This window comes from Magallana gigas, chromosome 2 (assembly GCF_963853765.1).
Source record: "Magallana gigas chromosome 2, xbMagGiga1.1, whole genome shotgun sequence".
In the NCBI taxonomy this organism is placed as follows: domain Eukaryota; kingdom Metazoa; phylum Mollusca; class Bivalvia; order Ostreida; family Ostreidae; genus Magallana; species Magallana gigas.
In genome coordinates this window covers 59,586,884-59,601,512 of record NC_088854.1, presented here as the reverse complement: position 1 = coordinate 59,601,512, position 14,629 = coordinate 59,586,884, and the positions used below count along the sequence as shown (strand labels likewise).

Genomic DNA, 14,629 nt, shown 5'->3' with positions numbered 1-14,629 from the left:
AATATAATCTGGAAGTCCCCTTTTAATTTATGTCGTTTTTTTACTTGATCTACTACGCAGCAATTAATCAAACTACAAGGACCCTGTTTTCGGATAAGCATAAATGGAAAACGTAGAACTGGTTTACTTCATATTAGATGTGCTGTTAAATAATAAAGATTCTGGACCCCCCCCCCCCCCCGACTTTTTTTTCTCGATAGACATCTCATCCCGAGACTTCTATAGATAATCGCAACGTGTTGTGAACACGAAATCCGTGTTAAAATTGAATTCAATTTTCTTTTACGTAAACAGAATATGTCTGCATTCCTTCATGGCCGCGGAATATACGTGGGTAAGTAAAAAGAAAATCGGAGGGTCCCATACGTATTAGCGACAGTGTAGATCCTGCTATCAGCATTGATTAGCCAGACTCGTTTGAAGTTTCGATCAGAGGTCGATAAAAAGTCAAATTTATCTTCATTCCCTCATTTTATTCATTTAGCGAGTGCTAATTTGTTATGTCTTTTTACGAGGATGACAGAGTTTGAATGAGTTGAGATATTTTGAATATTTGCCCACACGTACATACACAATGTTAACTCGTCCCCGACACGGCAAGTCGTTATGACCAAACGACAAGTCATCGTGTTCACCCTTAAGCTCCAGATTTCATGCCTTCGGTACAGATTTATATACACTTAAGATAGTGAATAAACAATTTTATTCAAATATAAAACCTGCATGGAGTTTTAAAGAACCTGTGTCTATCTAAACTTTAAAAGAGCACGGCCTGCGTTGATGCTATCACGGCGAGTAATTCACCTTGTCTGTATGTCTGACGGTACGGGTCGGTGGTACAGTTTATATCGAAGTCCTTTATAAACCGACTCCATTTCTTCATACTTAATGTCCAGATCCTGGAACCCATGTTGAATACCATACATCGCCATCCCAGTCACTTTCCTCATGAATGCCGAGAACCCGCTCCGTTTTTGTACTTCTGCAATGTCCATCCATTGGCATGCTTTTATTTCACGGGAACAAGGTCGAATGTCAAAGGTTAAAGGTCGTAAACGACACACGATAAAAATGTCTGATCTCCCGAAAGCTCCCGGCTGTTTGTGCTGTTGTCTGAGGGCCAACATGGACAGGAATTCTACAGTACAGACACAAACAAGTTACCTATCCTCTCATATTTATTACATGTGGGTAGAAAATGGAAGGGTGGGATAGTGAGCGATTGTTCCTTTCTAGGAATTGTCAATGAAGTTTACATAACATGTACAGGTGCATAACGTTCGGGTCAGGGCGACAGGATCTGACCGACTTTAATTTGCAGAGTCAGTAGTTTTAAAATCCCGATTACGTGTGTCAAAGCCCAAGTCAAAATATCGGCACAGCCGGTTATTTATTGCGCCATTGATTTCGTACACAGCTTACATTTACTTGACTCTTATCATCTGGAGGTTGCGCAATTTTATCGATTGATTAAATAATTAAAATGGAGTAATGGGGAAATGAGTGGGAGTGCGATTAACGGTGGCCTCATTTACCTATCTCGGACATTACAGTTATCGAAAGCGAGATAACTCTAATAATAAACACGCACCTGATTTTATTCCCGTTTCTTCGAATACTTCTCTGACTGCAGTGTCACCTACAATCGAAATCAATGAAGAGTTCAAAAAATTATGCAACAATGTACCCTGATTATTTTTTTAAGCAATTAATGCGAAACTAGTGATCTGTTGTGGTTATGAGACGTGGGAGGAAAGGAATGAGAAAGAAAAAAATCTATACCGATATCTTCCTCCAGATTGGAGAGACCCCCTGGGAACTTCCATAAATTAAACTGTAGAATAAAAAAGAGAGACAGATGAAGTGGTACCTATCACTATGGGGTGGGTCGAGTAGAAGAAAATATACATGTGGATAGGGAGTTTGTTACCTGACTGTTCCGGTCCTGTATAGCGAGCACCTGTCCCGTGTCCTCACGAATCACCAGCCCTATGTGTTACAAATACAGAACATTAAGCTGACGGTAAAAATATGGTAAAATACAAATATTTACAAAACATTCGTATAATTATACCTGTTTCTGAAAAATTTTATTCGGCTAAACTTCGTTATATCAAACTCAATGGGATTGAGAGAAAAAAAGAGCAATTTAGTTGTGAACTCTAAATCAGGTCGGAGTATCAACAATATCTGAGCTATTAGTCTTCAAGATATTGAAGTTCAACTGTATTTACAAAAAGAATGACCCCGAAAGTTGTCCGATTCACAGCCCGCTTACTTATTATCCTACATCCTAAAGATGATATCTGATCCTCAAGTTATATATACATCGTAATCAAATGAAATTCTACTACGATATCCAAGTATTTTACAAAATTATATCATATTTGCCAAGCTGAATTGTAATGGAGAAATTCAGAAGTGATGACAAGCATAAAACTTAGGATCGGCACATCGGAGGATCGGACCCACTGTCCTTGGACATTAAATATTGTTGTTATACTTTCATGTTAAATACTGAAATCTGATTGGTTAAGACGCAGTTAATAATATTTTCTATTACCCTCAGCGTTAGCAACGCACTTAGCAACGGGTAACATTAAAAAATGTTACATGCGCGAAAATTATGCGCGTACGGTTCGCTGTAGAATTCACGTTATTCCTATATAAAAGCAGTAAAATTTTCTTAAAAATTAAGACATTCAGTATAACAAAATAAATAGTGCCTGTTTGGGAGGATAACAGTTGAAATTAACACCCCTCGAAAACCATTGTCAACCTCCGCATCGCGTCGGTTGACAATGGTTTTCTCGGGGTGTCAGTTTCAACTGTTACCCTCCCAAACAGGCACTATTTATATATTGATGTCCATAAAACCACACTATATATAAACTTTTAACACACTTTCCAACAAAGAGCCAAATTTATGATATAAACAAATAACTCTAGATATTGACAGTTTTGAAAATCGATGAAGATCATACCATGTTAAAACAAGATATAAATAAGATAATTGTTGGTACTGAATATTCAGACAGACACAAAAACTCCACAGCGTCTGTCTGTGAATAGGATGATCAGAAACCATAAAGGTCATATCACCCCCCCCCCCCCCCCCCCACCCTCCACACCTTTTAAAACAGTCGTAATCAAAATGCAGAACAATCAGAAATTCTTGCACAGATTTTTATTGTTAGGCATCATATCACCATCTTAGTGACCCCAGCCTTCTTAAAAACAATGAATCAAAAAAGTATGATCATGACCTTCCAATTTAATATTTAATGTGAGTTTTAATTGGTAGGGTACACTGACATTAATAATCACAAACGTACTTTAGTACGTAAATAAATATCACAATTTTATTTTAAAAGCATATTTATGGGGTATTCGGCCTTATGACCAATATCGTTTAATTTAACTCATAAAACAGCTGATAGACTACTGAATGCATCCTGTGTTGGAACCTCTTGTGGTAATCAATTATTCTGTGTGAATCATTACAGAGCTTTTTGTGGGGGTGGGGCACTGCTGTATCTACATCTGAACAGTGATTATTTCATTTAAAATTTCATTCACGCTCTGAAACAATGCAAATTTTCAGTAATCAGGGTTTGAAAATGCTGACAAGGGGATCCTAATTCATAAAACAGCAGACGTAGGCGATACTTATTTCCCTCTGGAATTAAAAAATAACCCTATATTAAATTATTATATTTTTTATGGAGAAAATTGAGAAGGGATGATCTTCACTGCGTCTCCTTTGTCCTAACTCCCACCCACACATGCTGGCTGCAGAGAGGATTGTGTCATCACTCACACCCGGGGGAGAACACACCATCTGTCAATGATTGTGTGAAAATAAATAACACCTAGTCAGAGTTCTGTTTTTAAATTCTTTTATATAAATGGGATTTCTGCTATGAAGAGCTAATGATGTCTGGTCTATACATGCTTTGTTTAGCAAAGTACAATTACTCTTTAAATTGATGACTTTCAATTGGAACTTTTTTTCCCTTTATAAAAAACATTTTGAGTATGTACAAATGAAAAATTGACTATTCTTGAAGCACGATGCTGATTAAATCTTTAAAGATGGATTTTTAAAGATTAGACTTAATCTGTAGGAACTTTATAAATGTTTTGATGAAGTTAGAATTGCATTTCATTCCCTTTAAAAATGTTTGCACTTCAATAGAATAAGTAGGAAATATTTAGATTCTGCGCCCAGATGCTAACACCCTAACCTGAAATGCTCATATTTTGTATGTCAGGTACTACAATGCTGACATGATATGGTGTTTTTTGAGATTCTGTTAGGAAGTGCCATCAAGCTGACCTTAGATAGCGATTTTTCAATATCAAGTCTTAGGATTCTGAGACAGCTAGGGTGTCACAATGCCAGACTGATATACAGTTGAACTTCAATATCTCAAACACTGATATCTTGAATACAATTGATATGTCCAAGTGATTTGTAAGTCCCAACCACTTATTTTTTAAGTATTTTATCCTTGATATCTCGAATACTTGGGTATCTTGAAATTTTTAAACAGTCCCATTTAGTTCAAGATAACAAAGTATGACTGCACATATCCTTTTAAATGTCAGGTCTTAAAGATCTTGAGAGAAGATTCTACAATGCTGACCTGAGACGCCAACTTGGTGCGTGGCGAATCGCGGTGTGAGGTCCTCCTTGTCCTCTTGTAGCCACAGCTTCAGCAGGGAATGGTGGTGCTCAGCGTGGTGGAACTCAAAGCCCTGATTGGCTGCCTCAGGAATCAGGTGACTCTGGAGAATCGGCACTTTAATCCATATGGCAGACCTACCCTGATTTCGCCATTTCTGGATTGAATCTGTATCAGAAAGGAGTAGCAACTGATTTACATATCGGATAAATTATTGAGTTTACATATATCTGAATATTAAACAAAAAAATTATTGTTCTTACAAAAATGACATTTATGATTGTACAAAACTTCATTTTATGTTACAAATTGTGGGAAAAAATATTACATTGTATAAGTAACATCATAATTTATTCCTTTCAGGATAATTGTTCTTTTACAGTGAAAATCAAAACAATTTGCTAAAATATTAGTAGGCAGATAAATATAATAGGTATATACTACAGTTTAAATACATCATATTTCAACAAACTACATTTGTTTGACAATTTGCCTCACAAAAATTCAAAACTGCAGTTATAATATTGTGAAGCAGTTCATTTGAAAAATATTGAAATAAAATATCAACAATTTACTTTTCAGCACTCACCTGAGAGAATGGTCCTGAATTCTTCTGAGGTAAGTGAGTGTGATATGTTGAGGTCTACTGTTATTCCATTGTACTTATCCTTAGTCACCGAGTCAGGACTGAATGAGGTGTGGATGTCTGTGTGGCTGTTCCTGCACCAGCTACACACAGAGGGAAGTCGTCTGAGAGATCCTATTGCTGGCAGTAACCTTCAGAAAGAAAAAACACAGTGTTGGCAGGTGTTTACAAAGTACACATTCAATTACAGTATGGTAAACTTTATATATATAGATATTTTCATGGGATGTTTTTTCTAATGAGGATGGGAAAGAAAAGAACAATACAAATGATAATAATTGTTGCTCTTAAAAATAAAATCTTTTATATCTGTTTTCATAATGATTGATTTCATTAGTCACTGTAAAATGCATAGAGGTTTGACAATGCAATCATTTAATAAAGTGCATGTTATATCGAGGGTTTTTCGAACTATACTCTGTCCCTAGATATTTTGGATTCACGTTTGGCTTAATTGTTTGATATTTATAAATACCTCAGGATTCAAACGATGTTCATTCAAAAGTATGAAAAATTTCCAAGATTTCTCAGTCAAAACGCCCCTGTTAGCTTATTAGGTTTCAATACAATGCTAAAAAATGTGATGTCTACGGAGATATTGTATTGCAGCAAGCCCGGATGATAACGTTGAAATATTGCGTGATGTATTCCGAGTGTATTCCGAATGGAGAAAAGATGTAAACATTCCCCATTATAAATCTCCGTAAGGAATCTGTTTTCGTTCCTGTGAATTTTTCCGAGTGAAAGATGATAATGTGTCAATGAAATTATTTTGGAAAATATCCCTTTCAACTACTAATAGTATTTCAATTGCAATTCTTTCACAGGTAAGTGTATTTTTTATCAAAAATCGTCCAAATGTGCAGCATATATATCTTGGGACAGACTATAATCTTGATCTATGTCCATGGCCTGGTGTCCTTAGCAATGTTAATGAGGGACATACATGCATTTACAGGTACACATGTAATGGGATTGGAGAAATAATAATGGTCAAGACCAGAATTCGAACCTTGGCCTTTTGTGTCATTATTTCTCCTATCCCATTACATTTGATGCCAGACCGACCCCTGAAACCACCCTGGAAAAAAATTGAAATGTTTATTACAAAGATCAAAGATCATTTGGGGAGGGGGGGGGGGGGGGGTGTTGGATATAGTCCGATCGGTCCGATCGGTCCGATCGCCAGAGTCAGATAACTTTGTTGGTAACTTGACAGAGCACTTGATCTTGATTCAAGGGGTCCAGGTTTTAATTCAGTCTGGTCAATTCCCATCCCTTAGATATATGCATTGATGAGATTGGCAATAATCTCTACACCATGTTAGTTTTCTAAACATCACACAAAATCTTAGTAGAGTTGTTTTTATTCTAAAAAAAAAACATCGCTTCGTTAAGAGTTTTTTTCAGTTTGTTACTGGAGATCTTATTTCACAAATCTTTCATCAATATTAACCTGAATTCAACGTAAGGATTTATGCAGCGATGACACATAAAAGTAGTGAATTACCTCATATTAATTACACAGTTTTTCTCTTCATTCAGACCAAGATAGTTGACTTTAAACACTAAAATATTAGGAACCACCAACTGCTCGATAATAAACAAAATATTAAGGTAACAAACATTATTTCCGGATAGAAACATCTGAAAAAAAATACAAACACAAGGCAGTATTTAATCCATAAAACATTGAGGAAGATTCCATAATCTTATGTAAAAATAAGTACAAGAATGTCTGTCTGTCTGTCTCTCTCTCTCTCTCTCTGTCTCTCTCTCTCCATTATTACACTTTGCGTTATTACATTTTGCGTCAACATCAACGTAAAATGCAATAACGCAAAATGTAATAAGATAGAAAAATGAATTCAAAAGAGCTCAATTTGCAAATAAAATTACCCGTGATAGCTAATGTTGACCGCAGTTTCAAAGAAAATATCAGTATAACGGTCACTCTTGGTCTTTTTAAATGCAAATTGACCTAAAGTGAGTACATATTAATACTTTATATTTACATCTACCAAGTATTATTCCCTCTATTTCTTACGGAACTTATAGTTAATTCATAGCTCTATATTTACATCTACCAAGTATTATTCCCTCTATTTCTTACGAAAACTTATAGTTAATTCATAGCTCTATAGAAACAGCCAGACTGAAATATACATGCCCCGTTTATCGATTGGTCGAATTCTACAGTGGCTGAAACTGAGAAGATATTGACAGGTCTGAAATTGACACGCCCTGTTTATCGATTGGTCTAAACCTTCAGCGACCTACAAAATATCACGGACTGCACGAAGTAATCATGATGATGTCAGACTCAAAGTCTCACAAGAGACGATTTGGCTGTTTCTTCTAGCTAACGTACTTATGAACATTAACAGTAATTTAGTGATTTTAACTTATTTTTCATAATCAATTTATTAATTAGTTAAAAGAGAGATGTTAATATAAACAATAAAATGCTTTTTTTGATGATTCATGCGGGTTATGAAGGTAGCGATCATTGCAGAAAAAAATAACATAACCCGCTAACGCAGGTTATGTATTTTTTCTGCAATGTCGCTACTTTCATAACCCGCATGAATCACCAAAGAAAGCATTTTATTGTTTAAACAAGTTGCTGTCCTTTAAAAAAGGACTACAATACGTGGACCATTTGCATGGGTTTGCAACGAAAACGTGAAAGCCTCAAGATTATCAGAGATTCCACCGACTCTAGCCCTCTGCTTTTAACCACTAAATTTGTACGTTGTATTACGTATACATGTATGTATAGCCCTGACTTTTTATCTCAGAATTTAAAGGGTTCATACTTCTAAAATAATTATGATCTATCTATGAATGAAGTTTGCATGTATAGTATCGGGCATTCAGTGAATTCTACTATTTGCGCACACATTACGATTCGCACTACTTTGTTAACTATGCAGTGACAGCTTTGTGTAAATTAAAAATTTCATATTTTGATGCATTTTTCTTGAGATTTAAATTTTTATACAGTGACATAATTATTCAATTATACCTAAATGTTTAAAAAAAAACTTTAATCGGGAAGTTCTCCAGCCTCGCCTACTATAAAAGAAAAGTTAAGTTACATGTGTATTCGGAAAACAGCAACGCATTGCAAATTATGCTATTTGATGCATGTTGTAGTTTCGGCATAACATTAACTTATTTCATAATACTGATAGTTCATATCACATGCCAATCATTTCTTTAAAAGGAATACTCTGTTTCTGTACTGTTTACCGACAACTTTACAATTACAGCGCCTTTGAACTTTTGTGTTCATATGGCACGGAATCCCGATCCCGATTCAGATAAACGTGTGCTACCCTGGTTCTCTGAGCTACCCATTACGCACAGGAACCAGGCTAGCTCATGCGCAGGCGTAATTTTCCCCATAGCATCCGGTTTAACCTCGCTTATATAATCATTTTAAATTCATAATTCTAAAATGTTAATTACATAAACTGCAAGCAGTGAATGCGTTGAATGTTTACATGCATTCCATAACAATTTACGTTTACTGTACATGAACTATAATTGATATGCATCAGCGGGTTATGCAGTTTTTTCTGCAATGATCGCTCCCTTCAAAGTCAGCATGAATCATCAAAGATAGCACTTATTGTTTACATTTACATCTTTCTTGAAATAAAATAATGAATTAAACATAAGTAGTGGATAAAAGTAAGTAAATTATTGTTAATGTAGATCAGTACATTAGATAAAAGAAATAGCACAATTTTTCAACGTCATCTTTGGGGTACTTTTCAAATCTGCTGCAATGCAAAATCCTCGTAGGCTTTCTATTTTGGTTGTGTATTGAAACCTGAAGCAGTAGAGGGGTGTTTTAAAACAGATAATCTGGACTAGAGTACACATTCATTTATGATTATCGAAATATTAAGCAAAACGTGGTGGAAGTAGAAACTTGGGGATAGTAGGAATCACTTTGGAAACTGAGTATGAAACTAGGAAAATGGTATGATATATGGCCAGTTTCCCCCGAAAATAAATGACTGCACAGCCAGCTTTCAGATTAAGTAGTTAATAGTTACTCATGTAGTCAGTTTCCTATGATTGTAAATTGTATAACGGGTAAGAGGCGGCGGGGGGGGGGGGGGGGGGGGGCTACGATTTGTTTTCGGATGCAGATGTATTAATAAGTAATTCACCCCGTTCTAACCATCTGTGAACATTAACGCCCTGATAGCAGCCAACATATCGCATTGAAATTGATCTGTAAATATTATTCCAATTCATTATAAATACCAACCATTATCATCTAATTATATTTGCATTATGAATTTAAAGAAAATATTTGAACAGAGACAATTCTAGGGTCCCGGTTAATTTCAATTTCGTGTGATACCATTATAAAGAAGGAAATAAATGTCAAAGTCATCGGCATTGACAATGAGCTGTGTTATATCAATTCCTAATTTAAAAGGAAAACAAGTTTACTTATGTTTGATATACATTTCTTCATTGTGCATTCTGCATTGTCCCCAGCAATTGTCACTGACCAGCGAGGTGTGCAGGACTTTAATTCTATTACAGGGCCACATTATGACCATTACTTTTATTAATTCTACCACTTATTATGGAAAAATTATTGTGTGTATGAGATATTATAAGATGTTATGAGATATTAGTGACAACAATGGGACTAGACTGAACTATTAATCGTACGGGAGAGATACATAGAAAGGGAGCGAGCGGAGGAATTCGGAGTGACAGTATGCCGGAGTGACGATATGCCGGGCTTCATTAGGACTTTATTAATCTGTGTAGTTTCAGTAGTGAATATATCTTATCAACTAACAGGTTTGTTTAATCATATGCATTCAGTATCCTTATCATCATTCTCTAGAAACAAACCTATTGGATGAAATTTTTTCTGGTAAAATTCTCTCTCTCTCTCTCTCTCTCTCTCTCTCTCTCTCTCTCTCTCTCTCTCTCTCTCTCTCTCTCTCTCTCTCTCTATTATCCTGTGATTTTAATTTTTGGATTTCCCTACAGATGGCGCCTGTGAATTTCCGCCGGATCTGCGCGGAGACTGGTACACGACCAGCAATGGATTGGTGACGTTTTCTAATGACAGCATCAGTAATTTCAAGAGTTTGATCCACCCCTCCACTCACACCTACAACTGTGAATACATTGATAATGGGCGATACATCACCAGGTGATTAAAGCGTATAAAATTACCCTAGGCTAGTATTTCCAACAAATCATCGTTTCAAAGAATATTCTTTAAGTTTTATTTAATATAATTGCAATGTTTAATCTAAGAACATTTTTGGGGGGTGTTCTATTTTTGCTCGGAGTATGTCAGAAAATAAGCGAAAGTTTACGAAAGCCGGTTTCTGCAATGAAAAAAAAAATGTTTTATCTGGCGGTTTTTACTTCTGTGTATTGTGAGTTTTTTTTTATGTTCTATTGAGTCACAAAAATATAGACCAACGAAAACTTTTTAGAAACATAAGACATGTTACATTATTATGATTATTTAACCCACCAGTGTTATTTTTTTCTTCATTTTACGATAACTAATGGTGTTGAAATCCATGTGCTTTCCAAATAAGACAGTGCTCCAAACAGAGTCGGCCATCGCTTATTTTGAAAACTCACCAGATAAAAAGTTTCATTTACAATGTCCTTAATTTTGGTCACTTTTTGAACCATTTTGTTTTGAACAATATTTCATTACTTTTGACGATCCCGATTGCAATACGAAATATGTTTTCTCACTAACCTGCTTCCGTAGAACATATATACATGTCTATGTTAAAAGAAAACTTTTTTGACATACAGTGTTTGCTGTTTTATCTTCCAACTCATGAACATGTGGTTAACTACTATATAGTAACTCTAGTGTAAACATATTACCATGAAATCGAATTTGCCTTCAGAATTTAAAATTCAGTCCAGGAGACATAGAAATAAATAAGAATCAAAACAGAGAACAAATAAGAAATACTATATGAGTTTATGACAATGTTAAAAATCTAAGCCATAAAAAGTAATTGATTAGAATATGAGCTCAATTAGAAAATGAGAATATAATGATTTCATGAAAAGAAGGAGTATGGACACTAATGAGAAACGCCCAAACCCCCCAAACAATACCTTCACCAGTGTCCCTCCCCAGCAATCCATTTACAGTGAGACACTTTATCATTTGTTTCAGAGCCCGTATACCTATCCTTAGCACCAGCAACTATGATGTGTACTTCTGTATGTCCTTCACGAAAATCACAGAAACTAAATACCTAGTCCAGTATAATTCAGGTATACCAATTATCATTACTGCGTGGAAACATTTTTGTTTTTTAATCGTTTTCACATTTCTTGCTATCTTTAAGTAAAGTATTATTGTTTGAATGTAAAAATACAATACTTATGAAAGTCTGAATTTGATTTGAGTTTACAAGTACAGAATACTTATCGAACACCAGTCTTGTTTGTAAAGTATGTCAATCTTTGCCCCTACAGACATGGCGGGGTTTGTGAATGAGCGTGTGGTTGGGGTGTCCGTGCAGTCTTCTACCACGACCCTCCTCCCCGTGGGTGAGGCCTGTAACCTTACTACATCCGTACCCACGGGTACTCAGGAAGTCTACGTCAAGAAAGGCAAGATTCACTGATTATCTGACTATCAGGCTACAGAATCAACCAATCAAACCATGCAGCAATATAAACTATTCTCTGAATGTCCTAAAACGTTAAAATGGAGCTATTAATTAAAAAACGTCGAGGATCAAATTTTACAAATATATTTTAAACTTTCGGAATCATGTCAACAATATACCAATAAATTATTGAGCTCTACCTAATCTAATTATCTTTCAAAATCATACTCATTGAAGGCAACGAATCATCTAACTTTATAACCTGCCCCGAGAGTGTGGCCAGCATCCTTGACATGACCTTAAACTCTGGTTGCTATGGGAACGTCATGGATGGAATGTCATACCCTAACTACCTCATTCATAGTTACAACAGCTCATGCGCCTCAACTCAGTATACATTTACAAGTCAGTATTATTTTAAACGTTTCATATTTTTCTATTTCCCACCAATTACAGCTATCTAAACACCCTAACCATTTTTCTTTTATGCACGCAAAAATTAAAACAGACACTTTTATGTGAAATTCACAATTTTCCTTTCAACAAATGTTGATCATGTATTTCAAATACTAGCATCTATTTTTAGCCAGTGGTAACTTGAGTTGCATGTATTCGGCGATGTCCGGGGCCAGCACGTACCTTACGGTATATAACCTTGACACCACGACTGATGAAATCAGCACGTACAGATTCTTTTGTTACGTAAGTTGTGTAACGGTCAGAAAACGCCCACTGTCGAGAACTCAATGCTCTACTGGATTTATATACAACTGTACTTTTTTGGTTATATTTTGTCAAGGTTATTACCAGTATATACTGTTTGTGTTATATTTTGTCAAGGTTATTACTAGTGGCAATGATCAGGTATACCTCACATATCACCCCAAGATTTGCCAAACTGACCAGACCTCTACCTATGTGACGTCACCAGGTGTCATTGCCTATCTTGTGGATCGATGTAAGTAGGAAGATGAAGAACAAGATGACGTTACTTCTGTAGTCTAAATGTTGCGTAAGCAATGCAAACAGTATCAAATGTAAAACTACACATATGATAAATATTTTTAACATTTCCTATTTGATAGTCGATAATTTTATTTTGAATTTTTGTTTTTATTTGAAAATCATTCAAAACTTAAATAACTTTAATTATTTTTTAATCGGTTTTGATAATTTGAGCGTGTTTGGTTTTTACATTTAAGATAAGGACGCAGCTCCCTCTGACGACGAGGTGCCGATTGGAGTAGTAGCCGGAATACTGGTGCCGATTGTGGTTCTCCTTGGCATGGTCCTTTTTATCATATACTGGAAAATAAAACATCGACAAAAAATAAATCATGAGTTAGAACTAGCAGCCAGGAGGAACTGGAAAAAATTAGCCGAAAAATTTACTCCAAAGACAAAACACACGGTAGAAAAGGCTGAGAATAGTTCCAAAATGGGCAAGAAAAAGAGGAAGAAAAAGAAAAAGAAAGGTCGCAAAGAAAACTGCGAGAATCAATCTGTGCATTCCCATACGGTTAGTTTATATCAACAATTACTTATCTGTTGAAGTCGGGTTTAATAAAATGTCTCTGTGATAAATATTTAATATTTTTTAAAATTAGGATGATTTGTTAAGTTAGTCTGAATTGATTTCTATAATTTCTTTTTGAAGGACTCTAGAAGGCGTTCAGTATGGTTTGATGATTTTAACAACACCATCGAAGAAATACAGGAACCCCAGGTGTGTACAAGCATTCAAAATTGAAGCTTCCTATGATATAACAGAAAGATTCTGATATTACAAAGTAATCTATTTTTATGTGTATCCAATGCACCAATAGCCATGGCAGAGACAGTGGGAAGCATTTAATGACCCTCTCAACAAACAGACGTATGATGATGATAGAGGGACTCCGAATACGGCGCGTAGTATCTCGAGCGTCCAGAAAATATGGCTCAATCCAGATAACACAGAGAAAGTGGAAGTAGAGTCAACGTGGGATAATGTTGCTAACTTTTTGGCAAACATTCGAAAGCGTCCCAAACAGGAGGATTTCCTTCAACCGCAATGAAAAGTGTAAAAGATTGAACAACTCTATCCAGAATATTGCGAGAACGTTGTACTTTGAGCTGAGGCAAAACAAATCGAGTGTAGTATTTCTGTTATATAAGAACTCAAAGAGAATGACCTTCAAAGATTTTGACCATCTTGGTTTTGACAGGGCTGGTGTAACAACATTGCCTGGAATATGGACATATTTGTAAATAAATATATACATACTGAAAATGGTATCGTTTAGATACTGACATTAGAAATAAAAAGCGACATTACTGGTAATAGTTGATATTGTTTTAAAAAAATAGTATCAGAAAAATAAAACCATATTTTTATTTTCACACAATAAAGTAGATTAAGACATAAGCCGTTAAATTCTGGTTTATCATGTCCATGAAATTTACAATACAAACCTATTATATACTGAGGCTGGCATGGTGTGTTATGGGCACATATAATGCCAGCAATCATTGAACTAATGATCAAAATAATTGGACAGAGACATACATCATTCCTGAAACTAATGCCACCAAAGTGACCAGCTGATACAGTGCTGATTGTGATAAATTAATCCAAATCGTCCACCCAAAAGTCGGCTGAGTTCGGC

The 14,629-nt window shown here is 35.5% G+C and overlaps 2 protein-coding genes across 2 annotated transcripts; one reads left to right on the top strand and one right to left on the bottom strand.

Annotated features, from left to right (window-relative positions):
- Positions 1 to 686: 686 nt before the first annotated feature.
- On the bottom strand, positions 687 to 6,936 carry LOC105340944 (nucleoside diphosphate-linked moiety X motif 6). Its single transcript, XM_066077556.1, has 7 exons — positions 6,845 to 6,936; positions 5,278 to 5,465; positions 4,650 to 4,856; positions 1,931 to 1,989; positions 1,783 to 1,834; positions 1,592 to 1,639; positions 687 to 1,138 (listed from the first exon to the last, which is right to left on the bottom strand). The coding sequence occupies exons 1-7, from the start codon at positions 6,847 to 6,849 to the stop codon at positions 801 to 803; spliced, it is 897 nt and encodes a 298-aa protein (XP_065933628.1). The 5' UTR covers positions 6,850 to 6,936; the 3' UTR covers positions 687 to 800.
- Positions 6,937 to 9,518: 2,582 nt separating this feature from the next.
- LOC105340943 (uncharacterized) lies at positions 9,519 to 14,219 on the top strand. The gene is made up of 10 exons (XM_066077555.1): positions 9,519 to 10,173; positions 10,369 to 10,534; positions 11,540 to 11,640; positions 11,845 to 11,982; positions 12,219 to 12,386; positions 12,568 to 12,683; positions 12,822 to 12,939; positions 13,184 to 13,500; positions 13,639 to 13,707; positions 13,808 to 14,219. Exons 1-10 carry the CDS (start codon positions 10,104 to 10,106, stop codon positions 14,036 to 14,038), a joined length of 1,494 nt encoding a protein of 497 aa, XP_065933627.1. The 5' UTR covers positions 9,519 to 10,103; the 3' UTR covers positions 14,039 to 14,219.
- The last annotated feature ends 410 nt before the right edge of the window (positions 14,220 to 14,629 follow it).

Excerpts from the sequence above, each read along its gene's own strand:
- LOC105340944 (XM_066077556.1), bottom strand. Across the intron at positions 1,990-4,649 it reads GCACCAAGTTGGCGTCTCAG|GGCTGGTGATTCGTGAGGAC; the intron begins GTCAGCATTGTA and ends TGTAACACATAG. Across the intron at positions 1,139-1,591 it reads AGAAACGGGAATAAAATCAG|AATTCCTGTCCATGTTGGCC; the intron begins GTGCGTGTTTAT and ends TCTGTACTGTAG.
- LOC105340943 (XM_066077555.1), top strand. The coding sequence starts at position 10,104 with ATGCCGGGCTTCATTAGGACTTTATTAATCTGTGTAGTTTCAGTAGTG. Across the intron at positions 11,641-11,844 it reads CCTAGTCCAGTATAATTCAG|ACATGGCGGGGTTTGTGAAT; the intron begins GTATACCAATTA and ends TTGCCCCTACAG. Across the intron at positions 12,940-13,183 it reads TGCCTATCTTGTGGATCGAT|ATAAGGACGCAGCTCCCTCT; the intron begins GTAAGTAGGAAG and ends TTTACATTTAAG.